At 44.3% G+C, this 13237-nt stretch overlaps 1 protein-coding gene across 2 annotated transcripts in view; it reads right to left on the bottom strand.

The window, feature by feature from the left end:
- Positions 1 to 48: 48 nt before the first annotated feature.
- Positions 49 to 13237, bottom strand: part of LDAH (lipid droplet associated hydrolase) — a 107373-nt gene continuing 94184 nt past the window's right edge. For both annotated transcript variants that reach the window (XM_060272438.1, XM_060272439.1), the window contains one exon: positions 49 to 7777. In XM_060272438.1, coding sequence (XP_060128421.1) covers positions 7586 to 7777 — 192 coding nt within the window. In that variant the 3' untranslated portion in view covers positions 49 to 7585. The remainder of the gene's footprint in view (positions 7778 to 13237) is intronic.

Genomic DNA, 13237 nt, shown 5'->3' on the forward strand with positions numbered 1-13237 from the left:
CCTTTTTTGATTCCCCCGCATTACCTAAAGCAGCGCAGTTGATTTTTCTTCCAACTAGAAATGCAATTTGTTTTACTGATTACTAAGTTTCCCCAATATGTAGAATCCTCTAAATATTTATCCATGTTTACTGCACTTTTCATGTGCAAACTACTTTACATTCTTTTGTGTGTGTGTGTGTGTGTGTGGTGCTGGTTGGGCTTATCCTTCCAACAACTTTGTGAGATAGGACACTTAAAAAGAAAGAATCATTTTACACATAAAGGACCCCCAAACTATCACTCAGTTTAGCTGTGAATTCTTTGTACAGTGGTACCTCGACTTACGAAGACGATCCGTTCCTCGGCCGTCTTCGTAGGTTGAGGTTTTTGGTTCTCGAAGCGCCGCTACGGCGCATGCGCAAAGCGCGATTTCGCACTTATGTGCATGCGCTGACCATGCGCGCCGCTCTGCGCAGGTGCAGAGTGCACGCACGGCGAAAACAATTCCAGGGGTTATCGACTTTGGAAGTCGAAGCGTTCGGATGTTGAGGTATGACTGTACATGTGTCTGTCATGCTCATGGCTTTTTTTCAGCTGGAATTTGCCAGATTCTGGCATCTCTCGGGTGGGTGCCATTGCCATTATAAGAGAACAAGACACCTCTTTTTTAGACATGAAAAAAGACCAGGTGTAACTTATGAAGATACTGTTCCCTAAGTGTGCTTGGAGGGAAGGATGAAGAATAAGACCCATTCTAACAACAGAGTTAATCTATGGAATGGACAGTGACAGTACAGTCATACCTCGGTTTAAGTACGCTTCGGTTTGAGTACTTTCAGTTTAAGTACTCCGCGGACCCGTCTGGAACGGATTAATCCACTTTCCATTACTTTCAATGGGAAAGTTTGCTTCAAGTTAAGTACAGACTTCCGGAACCAGACTTCCGGAACCAATTGTGTACTTAAACCGAGGTACCACTGTATATGATAGGATTACATAGTCCTCCCTTCTGTGAAATAATTGGAGGCACTTTATGCTTCCTCCACATCTCCACAACCCTCCAGGTATTGGTTGACTACCACTCCCATAATCCCAGTCCATTGGCCATGTTGTCTGAGGCTGATGGGATTTGTAGTCCATAAAAACATCTGGAGGACCACAGCTCCCTCATCCCTGACATACCGGAAGGAAACTGGATCGAGCAAATGCCGGTTTTAAAACCACTGAAAGTGCTTTGATTAATGGCCAAGGTGTATTCACAAACTACTTTTATCCAACGGTCTTCTGTGCTGAAACAGGTTTCGGAAGCAATATAAAAGCCCACGAGACCATTTACAGGAAGAGGAAAGGGAGAGGAGAGCTCAGTAACTACGTCATAAGCAGAGGGCACTTTTCAAATGAACTTCAGAAGATGATAAATTAGCTCAGATGGTTAGAGCATGGTGTTGATGATGCTATAAGGTTGCAGGTTCAAACCCTGTGTGAGGCAGATGATCCTCAGGGCCTCTCCCCACTCAGCAATTCTATGACCCAGCAAACTCTTTTTAGTTTCCTACCTAAGATTCAGATGTCTAATGAGGAATTTCCTTCAACCCAAGTTAGGCTAGGCCTGAACCTGTTTACTTTTTGAGATTAGGCATGTTCAGGGTGTTATTACTCAGACTGTGACCATTTCAATTCTGAATACCGTAACTTTGCGGTTGGTTTTATAGAATGCACCAGTCAGAATGAAAAAACAAACAAAACAAAACCACAAAAATCCAGGAACCCCCGCCATTCTATAATTACTGGTATGCAACATTTTTTATTAGTTATTGATTTTTAACTGTTAATATTTATTAAGTTTTCACAGTAATATGAAATAGTATTTGCAAGCACTTTGGTACAATATACAACATGGAGAAACCCATTCCTCGAATATTGAAACCAACAGACAAATATTTATCATGCCTTATAAGGCTACTACTGAACACCAACCATTTATTTATTTATTTTTATTACTTCCTTAAAGCAAATACAATGGCATTTTCTCTCCAGCATTCCACTTACACACATGTGATATTCTGCTCCATAAAGGTAAAGGAAACCCAGCCAGATGGGCGGGGTATAAATAATAAATTATTATTTTATTATTATTATTATTATTATTATTATTATTATTATTATTATTAAGGTAAATGGCCTCTGGATGGTTAAGTCCAGTCAAAGGTGACTATGGGGTGGTGGCGCTCATCTCGCTTTCAGGCCGAGGGAGCCGGCATTGGTCCACAGACAGTTTTCCGGGTCATGTGGCCAGCATGACTAAACCGCTTCTGGTGCAATGGGACACCGTGATGGAAGCCAGAGCACATGGAAGCGCTGTTTACCTTCCTGCCGCAGCGGTACCTATTTATCTACTTGCACTGGTGTGCTTTCAAAGTGCTAGCTTGGCAGGAGCTGGGACAGAGCAATGGGAGCTCATTCCATTGCGGGGATTCAAACTGCTGACCTTCTGATCGGCAAGCCCAAGAGGCTCAGCGGTTTAGAGCACAGCGCCACCCACATCCCTTTACCTTTTGCTTCATATATCTTGCATTAGGGATGCGGTTGGAGCTGTGGTCTAAACCACTCTTGGGAAACTCCCTCTGGGTGTAGAGATTTAGAAATTCCTCCAAGAATTGGTCTGGTCCCTTGCAATACCAGCTTCCATCATAATATCACATGGCTTCTTGGTCACCTAGAGGAGATCTCTCACCGGTTTCTCCGGAAGTCTCAGAATTTGTGGGGAAGTGAGTGGGCTAGGAGAGTTAATGTCGAAGGCCCCCACTGGGCACTACGTGTTTTTTCAAAACCACTATTAAACAATTTCCATAATAGCAAAAATTGTCTTTAAAATAAACTAATAAATAGGACCGGTGCTTATTTTTCTAAAAAAAATGTTTGGGGTACTCTCAAGACTCAAGAAAATCACCATTTTATAGTTCAAATCAGGAAAAATAAATACAGTAAATGAACAAAAGTACAAAGCTTCACAAAATGTTTAGGGCATGGGTAGGCAAACTAAGGCCTGGGGGCCGGATCTGGCCCAATCACCTTCTAAATCCGGCCCTTGGACAGTCCGGGAACCAGTGTGTTTTTACATGAGTAGAATGTGTGCTTTTATTTAAAATGCATCTCTGGGTTATTTGTGGGGCATAGGAATTCGTTCATTCCCTTCCCCAAAAATATAGTCCGGCCCCCCACAAGGTCTGAGGGACACTGGACCGGCCCCCTGCTGAAAAAGTTTGCTGACCCCTGGTTCATACCCTCCAACTCCCGGATTGAAAAATCTGGGATCTGCGGCGGCGCGGCACCGGAAGTCGCTTCTACGCATGTCCAGACATGCGCAGAAGCGACTTCCGGTGCCGGGCTGCCCGTGTCCAGACATGCGCAGACAGCCGGGAGCTGGGACATGGCTGCCGGCAGGAGCTTTAGGGGATATTTATGGGATATAATCAATTCGGGATAACAGCAGGAAACAGCAACAAAATACGGGGGTTTCCCGTGAAAAACGGGAGACTTGGCAGCTATGCCCTGGTTTAGAAGTATGCGTCCCCCCAGAATAAAAGCCCACTGAATATGACACAGGGTGGACTGTTGATGAATGACAGCCTCAAGGGGTGAAAAATGCACCAAAGATTTAGCATTTCTTGTGTATAATTTGCAAAACAGGTTTAAATCTATCAACAATCCAATTCTTGTAACTTGAATCATCTCAATAAGCCTACCCACAGTAAGCACGCCATTATACTGTGCTTCATGTCAAGAAAACAGAAGTACTCCTATGATTAAATTAGTTGGAAATCTAGATGTACAGAGGCTTATAGCTAAAATCCTGCAATTATTCCAAGTTAAGCTCACTGAGATGATGGGATTGTAGCAAAAATGCAGAACCACCACATACTTGAATAAGGCTTTCTTGGCCAATGTTGCAAAAGGACAAGATTTCCCTGCTTTAATATTCCGGAATCATAATCTACCGGTACGTAGGCAGGATGTTTTCAACTAATTGCCGAAACATTTTGAGGGCTGGATTTCCCTCTTCTGGTGCTGTTAGGTAGGCAACCCTGTTACTATGAAGACAAAAATATTTCTCTGCCGACTACATCTGACGCACAGAAATATTGTAGGAATGCACGCAGTTGTGTAAACGTCAATTCCTACACTGAAGGACAACACGCTTGAATTCCAAGAACCCTCCTTCAAATTAGCACAATATATTAGTTAGTAGGTGTTTTTCCCCCCCAAGCACCAGATTTTGCTGAAATGGACAAAAAGCCTTCTTATCTGCACAAGCAACAATTATTTACAGACATGAATCAGAACATTTAAGACAGCAAGCGAACCACCTGGTCCAACATTATGTTCCCATGAAGCACGGGTGCAAGTGATCACCATATATATTCCAGCACTGGTACAAAGGGACAAGGAACCCCGTTAATCCTCTCCCTGACGCTTGCACACAGAGTCAGACCATTTAACTCAGTATTGTCGACACCTGACTTGTGCCGCACCACTGGGCCCTCTCACACAGTTCTGAAGTGGCACAACAATAGCTGGAAATGGGGCATGAGATGAATGGCCATGGATAGAATCACTATGTGTGCCTACAGAGATGTCTCCTTTTTTCCACACAGGATTTTGGGCTCATGATGTTACTGCCTGCCATTTTGAGTGCTGCTGCTGGCAACCATTTCAAAATATTTGGTCTTAAGCAACAAAGATTTTTCTCAAAATTCCCATTCCTGATGTCCAAAATTATTTCCATTCTCAGATTTTTGACAAGAGCATCTTGGCTATTGCAAATACTAATACAAGGTTTTAAGGTGTTCGGTGTGTGTGTGTGTGTTGTTATACTTGGGTAAATGCATTTTTAGGGTCTATTTTTAGAGTCACAATGAATTCCAGAGATAAACCACTGACTACTGGAACGAGTATAGAGGAGGGCAACTAAGATGACCAAGGGTCTAGATCAGAGGCCCCCAGGCTACGGTCCGCAGGCCGGATACGGCCCGATTGACCGATTTACCCGTCATTTCCGGCACACTTCTGGGTCGGAGGAGGCCATGCGCACACACTATTTCCAGCGCTCTGGCGACCCGGAAGTGCGCTGGAAATAGTGTGTGCGCATGAACATGGGCGCGCGCTCCCACGCCCTTTAGCCTGCCGTGGGATCGGCGCTTTGGGCACTGGTCTGAAGCGCGGTAAGTCTGGGGACTCCTGGTCTAGAGGTCAAGCCTTATGAGGAACAGTTGAAGGAGCTGGGCATGTTTAGCTTGGAAAAGAGGAAACTGAGAGGAGATATGATAGCCATCTTCAAATGCCTCAAAGGCTGTCACATGGAAGAGGGAACAAGCTTGTTTTCTCCTGCTCCAGAGGGGAGGACTCAAACAAATGGCTTTAAGACACAAGAATGGAGATTCCAACTAAACATTGATCAGGAAAAACTTTCTAACAGTAAGAGCTGTTTGACAGTGGAACAGACACACTCGGGAGGTTGTGGACTCGCCTTCCTTGGAAGTTTTAAAGCAGAGGTTGGATGGTCATCTGTCATGGATGCTGTAGCTGAGATTCCTGCATTGCAGGGGGTTGGATTGGATGACCCTTGGGGCCCCTTCCAGCTCTACAATTCTATGACTATGATTCTATGCAGTGTTTTTTTTTCTTTAAAAAATGTTGAGGGGTACTCTCATTTTGACTCAAGAAAATCACTATTTTATAGTTCAAAGCGGGGAAAATAAATATAGTAAATGGACAAAAGTACAAAGATTCACAGAATGTTTAGGGATATGCGTACCCCTACGTCCCCCCAGAAAAAAAGCACTGATTCTATTATTCTTTCCCAAATGAATGAGCAACGATATACAATGTCAGGTGCCAACTGGTCAATGCCAGCTTTTTGAGACTGGGAAGAAGTGATCTGGAAGGTATAGAAAACCACAGTCTGGTTTGAGGAGAAAGCTACTCAGCATTCTTAATTTTCCAGCTTGCTTGCCCCAGACAAGTAGGAACCTGTTAATGAAACTGACAGCAGAACTCCTTCATATTATTATTATTATTTGTTAAATTTGTTAGTTGCTGTAAGTCAAAGCAAATTACAGCCAAATCATTTTATGCCCAGTTACTACAACAGATGAGGAGGCAAACTTGTTTCTAAGCAAAAGCACTTTACATTTCAGATGGGGGCTGACGTGATTGATTGCTCAATTCAAAACAACAACAATTCCCACCCTGCATTTGGAAAACTAGCAGGTTAGGGAGAAACCTTAAACTAGGTTAAAAAAAACCCTGATGGCTAGGTTTTTATTTGCAGGCCACATTTCTGCATGGAGGAGCATTCAATCCATCATATGAGTCTGCTACTGCAGTCCCAAGTATTATGGTCCAGAAACAGGTTTATTTTCTCACATGCTGAAAGAAAAGAGGCCCTTAAGAATTGAGGGCAGTTTAGAAGGCTTATTCTCTCACCCAGTTAATTTTCTTTCTTGGGTCTCCTGAAAAGTGAATATTTTAAAAAGTGGAATTTATAGGAAAGAGTTTGGAATGGAAATAGCAGACTGGAAAAAAAACACAACCCAGTAATTTGTGGCTTATATGTACAGTGGTACATCGCAAGACGAATGCCTCGCACAACGAAAAACTCACAAGATGAAAGCGTTTTGTGATGTTTTTGGTGACTCGCAAGATGGAGTTTTCTATGGCCGTGCTTCGCAAGACGAATTTTTTGGCCTTTTTTTGCCGCGGCAAACCGCGCTTCGCAAGACGAAATTATCGCAAGACGAAGCGACTCGCGGCACGAATTAATTTCGTCTTGCGAGGCACCACAATACTCAGAACAGTTTCAGATATTCATGTATTAAATTTTTTGTCCATGCCCCTTTTAAAATCTTATACAAAAAACTTTTCAAGGAAGTATTTGCACAAAAAATAATCTCCCTGGCATTTTTGAGAACAATTTTTTAAAAAGGTGAGACAGAAAGGAATTTAGAGCTTGGTGCTGTGACCACCAAACGATTAGCTTCATCAGTATTTTGCTACACCATACTGAAGTATTTTAACATTCTGATCTTAGGGCAGATTCACACATGCAGCTCCTTTCATTGACATCTCACCCTCAGTGATTTGCCCCTGAACACATACATTCATAGTATTGCATTTGAGGGGATATGAAAGCTCTGTTTGTGATGCTTGACCTGCCTTGACATTCTCACTCAAGTCTCTTGAGGTTGGGGGAGGGGAATCATTATTGCATATGCATGTCTGAAACTCAACCTCAACCACTCCTTCCACCAAGGGGATTGCTCCCAACTGGTAGCAGTGATGTATCTCAGTTTAGTGTTCAGAAGCCAAGGCCGGTAGCATACTCTTGTTTACGGTATTGTTTTGACAAAATCCATTCGAGGCACTTACAACCACTCCTTTGGCATTCAGAGGGTCTATAGGACTACCTTTCGGGCCACGAAGTTACTTTGTGGCACATCCTTTAGTAGAATGTAATGAGGAGCAAACTTTTTCAAGTATAACCACACACCCATAAAACAGTTAAAATACTTCCTGCCCTGTGTTGCTACTTGCTTCACCTCTGTTTACAGCCTAGCCAGATCATCTCGCATCCAGTCTGCAAGATCCGCAGCCATCTCCTCGCTGGAATCGAGGACGAAAGCATGGCGGAATCCTTTCTCACACAATCGGATGTCTCCATTTGGGAAATCCCTCTTCATCTCTTCATAGTATTGCCGAGGACACCACCGGTCTTCACTTCCATAATAAAAAGTCAGCTGAAAAACAAACCAAGTAAATATATCAGAAGAAGAAAAGACAGAGATAAAGCTAAGTGTCAGACAGGAAATGGAAATTCGGCACCCTGGGATAGCTCAGTTGGTAGAGCACGGGATTCTCAATTTTGGGACTGTGGGTTTGAGAACTACATTGGGCAAAAGATGGCTGTATTGTGGTACCTTGGTTCTCAAACACCTTGGTACTCCAACAACTTGGAACCCAAACACTGTGAACCTGGAAGTAAGTGTCCCGGTATGCGAACTTTTTTCGGAAGCCGAACATGCTCCGATTTGAGTGCCACACTTCCGTTTTGAGTGTTACGCTTCCGATTTGAGTGCCACACTTGTACTGTATTGCAATTGTAGAGGTCCTCTCTACAATTCTATGATTCTATGAGTCACTGGGATTGCCTTAGCCTCAGTTTCTGTTTAATGAACAGACACAACAGTGACCTATACAACACCACCACTAGGGAAGATCAGAAAGCATTGTGCGTACTAGGAATTCTATAGCACCATGGTGCTCAAAATTAAGAAGATGAAATGCGTAGAGCGCTTTTCAGCAAAGGCCCCAACCAGGAGACAAACACATGTTGCACAGGGCCGGCAGCCTGGAATCGCAGGTGTGGGTGCAACTTTGCATTGTAGGACAGACAAGATTGCCTGTATTTACCCGCCACCCTGCACTGCAGATGGAGATTTTGCTGGGTGCTTCACACCTGGATATGGGTCCAGTCCGCATGCAAAATCATGCTCTCAGCAAGGGAAATCCACATGAAGGAGCCTGCTTCTGTATGTGGTTCTTTCATGCTGTGCTGGACCGTAAGGCTGCATGCCAAAGCACAACAACAACAACAACAACAACAACAACAACAACAACTTATTATTTATACCCCACCCATCTGGCTGGGTTTGCCCAGCCATTCTAGGCGGCTTCAACAACAACAACAACAACAACAACAACTTATTTATACCCCACCCATCTGGCTGGGTTTGCCCAGCCATTCTAGGCGGCTTCCAAAAGAAGGATAAAATAATCGATTAAAGATTAAAAAGCCTCTCTAAACAGGGCTCCCTTCAGATGTCTTCTAAAAATCTGGTAGCTGTTTTCTCTTTGACATCTGGTGGGAGGGCGTTCCACAGGGCGGGCGCCACTACCGAGAAGGCCCTCTGCCTGGTTCCCTGCAACTTGGCTTTTTGCAATGAGGGAACCGCCAGAAGGCCCTCGGCACTGGACCTCAATGTCCGGGCTGAACGATGGGGGTGGAGACGCTCCTTCAGGTATGCTGGATCGAGGCCACTTAGGGTTTTAAAGGTCAGCACCAACACTTTGAATTGTGCTCGGAAACATACTGGGAGCCAATGTAGATGTAGATCTTTCAAGACTGGTGTTATGTGGTCTCGGCGGCCGCTTCCAGTCACCTGTCTAGCTGCCGCATTCTGGATTAATTGTAGTTTCCGGGTCACCTTCAAAGGTAACCCCACGTAGAGCGCATTGCAGTAGTCCAAGCGGGAGATAACTAGAGCATGCACCACTCTGGCGAGACAGTCTGCAGGCAGGTAGGGTCTCAGCCTGCGTACCAGATGGAGCTGGTAGACAGCTGCCCTGGACACAGAATTGACTTCCACCTCCATGGACAGCTGTGAGTCCAAAATGACTCCCAGGCTGCGCACCTGGTCCTTCAGGGGCACAGTCCTCCACACCTGCCCGCCTCCTGTCCTCCACAAACAGTACTTCTGTCTTGTCAGGATTCAACCTCAATCTGTTAGCCGCCATCCATCCTCCAACTGCCTCCAGGCACTCACACAGGACCTTTAGCGCCTTCACTGGCTCTGATTTGAAAGAGAGGTAGAGCTGGGTATCGTCCACATACTGATGAACACCCAGCCCAAACCCCCTGATGATCTCTCCCAGCGGCTGCATGTAGATGTTAGAAAACATGGGGGGGGGGAGGACAGAACCCTGAGGCACCCCACAAGTGAGAGCCCAGGGGTCTGAACATTCACCCCCCCACCACTTTCTGAACATGGCCCAGGAGGAAGGAGCGGAACCACTGTATGACAGTGCCCCAACAAGGTGGAAGTTAATAGGATTTGCATCAAGCAAACCTGCTTAGGACAGGTATGCACCACTGGGATATTTCTATGCATCCGCTCTGGCATTTTGGGCCCAACCATATATGATGCTACATGGGCTGCTTGCTATCGCAATTTAAAATTAAAATCAATAAAATGATAAAATAAAATAGCAGGCTGTTGGGGAGGTGAGGTTTCCTTTTCCACCAGAGTCCCGAGGAAACTGGAAAATGTTTGTAGAGCGTTTTAAAAATCAGTATAAACAAGTGAACAGATTAGGGGCCCTGGGTGCAAAAATGTTAAGGGGCGCAAAATTTCACCACCCGGTGCTGCCTCAGTACAGCTGTTCACTTCCGTTGCTGGGCTCCATTGAAAACGCGGGCCCCCCGACACTGGCAACCCATGCTATGCCACTGGGTGGAAGTTACCCCTATTATAAACTCTGCTCAGTTACTGCCACTGCTGCCTGAGCTGGCCTAACCGTAACAGAGGAAATGCAAGCATTTAAAAGAGAGTTTGACTTAAACCACCCTTTTCTGGTGTTATACAAAGCCGCCGGATCATGTGACTGAGCTAAAAGAGGTTTGGAATAGGTGCAAGTCTTTCCTTGCCCAATCCTGCACCTTTCTGGGGACTTTGAGCAGTGTAAATTTCACCAGCATCTCAGCTAGGATGTGGGAGTGTAGTTTGTTAATTAATTAATTAAGATTTATATACCACCCTTCATCATAAGATGTCAGGGCGGTTCACAGAATAAAAAACAGGATTAAAAACAAGGAAACAAGTAAAACTAAACTAAACTGACTGAGTCCTGGGCTTACCTGGGACCGATTTAGATCTGCCTATTCAAAATCCTGATGGATCTTGGGTTTAGATTGCACTGTAAACCCAGCCATGTGGATACATAATTCACTATAAGAATAATAAGAATAGCCAGACATATTTTCAGTCTGTACAGAAGTTCATGCCTCAGTGCCACCGATAAAGATTAGCTAGCAGAAAATTGCTTTTAATTTAGACCTTGTTGTATTCCAGTTATTCCCATCTCTCTCTCTCTCTCTCTCTCTCTCTCTCTCTCTCTCTCTCTCTCTCTCTCTCCCCCTCTCCCTCTCCCTCTCTCCCTCTCCCCCCCTCTCTCTTGCCAGAGCCCAATTTCAATGCTCCCCCACTTTTTGGCGGCGTAGGGTCACATTATCAAATGCAATGTCTATAAAACATGGCATGAGGATTCAGATACGGTATACACAATGATGGCAGATGCTGTGAAAACTCCAGAGGAATCAGAGATTGCTATCAACAGGATGTTTACATTTAAAGAGTTTCTAAGAAAATAATGAAGATTTCCTGCAGTTCATTCTGACTGGCACTACAGTTACGACAGCTCGAGAAAGTGCAAGTTACTGACAAAATAATTCTGTCTGCCACAGATCCAAGGTGGAAAAAAAGAAAGCAACCGTTTCAACGTATGGCATGCACAGTCCTAAGAATTAAGTGTCCTCGGTTCAGACATGAAGCCTCATGGCAAGTAGATTAGATGGTTCCTGTTACTGGGTGGTTTCCAACTCCTCAAAAGATTCCATCAACGGTGTCTCTGAAAATTTTTAGACATCACCTGGGAAGGCAGGTGAACTAATGCCAGTGTACTGGAAGGAGCAAAGATCACCAGTGTTGAAGCAATGATTCTGCAGATGCCCGATTATCGTCTTCCAAAGCAACTACTCTACTCCGAACTTAAAAATGGAAAGCGTAATGCTGGTGGTCAACAAAAGAGGTTCAAAGACTCTCAAGTCAAATCTAAAAAAACTGTACTATAAACCCCGACAACTGGGAAACACTGGCCTGCGAGCGCTCCAATTGGACAACAGCCTTTACCAAACGTGTCATGGGCTTTGAAGACGCTTGAACTCAGGACGAAAGGGAGAAACATGCTAAGAGGAAGGGATGCTTGGCAAACCTTTACCGTGATCAACTCCCACCTGGAAACCTACCATGTTTCTCTGAAAATAAGACACCGTCTTATATTTATTTTTCCTTAAAAAAACACACGGTGGCTTATTTTAAAGGGATGTCTTATTTTTTAATTACATGTCCAGCCTAGCCATACCCTTGGCACCCTCCAGAACTGCACCTATCACTATGTCTTATTTTCAGGGTATGGCTTAAATTGCACAAATGCTTAGAAATCCTGCTACGGCTTATTTTATGGGTATGTCTTATTTTTGGAGAAGCAGGGTGGAAGGGCATGTGGAACAAGAATTGGCCTCCACAGTCACTTACAGACTCACTTTTAAAACAGTGTTTATGGAAGACCACCTTACTCGGCTATGAGGGATTGCCGCCAAAGAAGAAGAAGAAGAAGAAGAAGAAAAAGGTGGTTTTCAAAATATGACATGTAGCTGGGGGATTCAGATAGAAACTGTGGTATGGAAAGAAGGTTTTTTTGGTTTTTTCTGCATCCAACATTTCCAAACTTGGGACATACTTTTGTAACTACAGCAAAGCCCCCCCCCTTTACTGTGTATATCTCTCCACTTCTCTCTTTCTGATTTTCCAATAGCTGAGAATACCAGGTGGGGAGAGTATTGCTCTCAGGTTTTGCTTGGAATCTCAGATTCTGTTGGAATCTGGTTGCCCACTGCAAGAAGAGAGCGCAGGATTGAGAATAATTATTACTTTGCTTTATTACTTGCCCTTCAGCCTAAGGTCCCTAGGTGGTCACATCCATTCAAACCACAACATTAAAAAAGAAATCACAAGAAATATAAAAACCACAACTTTTTTTTTTTGGGGGGGGGGGGGTAACTCAACAATAGCCACTTTCTTCCATTTCCCAAGAGCTCGATTTCTGCCTACCCTTGTGTTCCAATGCTGCTTTTCAAATCTTGTGTATGTCACAGAAGGACTAATTTGAGCATGTGGTGCAGAAATTTCGGATACTGCCGCATGTGCCAGAGCACATGCTTGAATGCTGTGAGCGTCAAAACCCTCATGTGCAGCTTTCCTAACTTCCATTCTGAACTTCAGCAGAACGCAGTCCAAAAAGCATACGGGGGCTGCCAAAATAAAAGGTGTTCCTGGCTGCTGAGAGCAATCCGGGCCTATTCATGCAGCGTATTTGAAAGATTTTCCACAACTGGAGGCAAGTGATTTACTCTGGCTGTGGGCAGAAAGAGACGGCATCTGTGGTGTCTTCCACACTGCTGCCTTCCAGATTGTGAACCTTTCAAGGGCAATAACTATTAAACTGCTATGGACAGCTTTGGACACTGGGTCAAGAAAACTGGGCAACACCAGGCCAGCTGTTTCAATAAAAACCAGCTCAAGGTTGGTTTTGGCTGCTTTGGTTTGCAATTTTCTTCAAGCTGGTTTAAACAAAATGAGCCC

This window comes from Zootoca vivipara, chromosome 3 (assembly GCF_963506605.1).
Source record: "Zootoca vivipara chromosome 3, rZooViv1.1, whole genome shotgun sequence".
Classification (NCBI taxonomy): domain Eukaryota; kingdom Metazoa; phylum Chordata; class Lepidosauria; order Squamata; family Lacertidae; genus Zootoca; species Zootoca vivipara.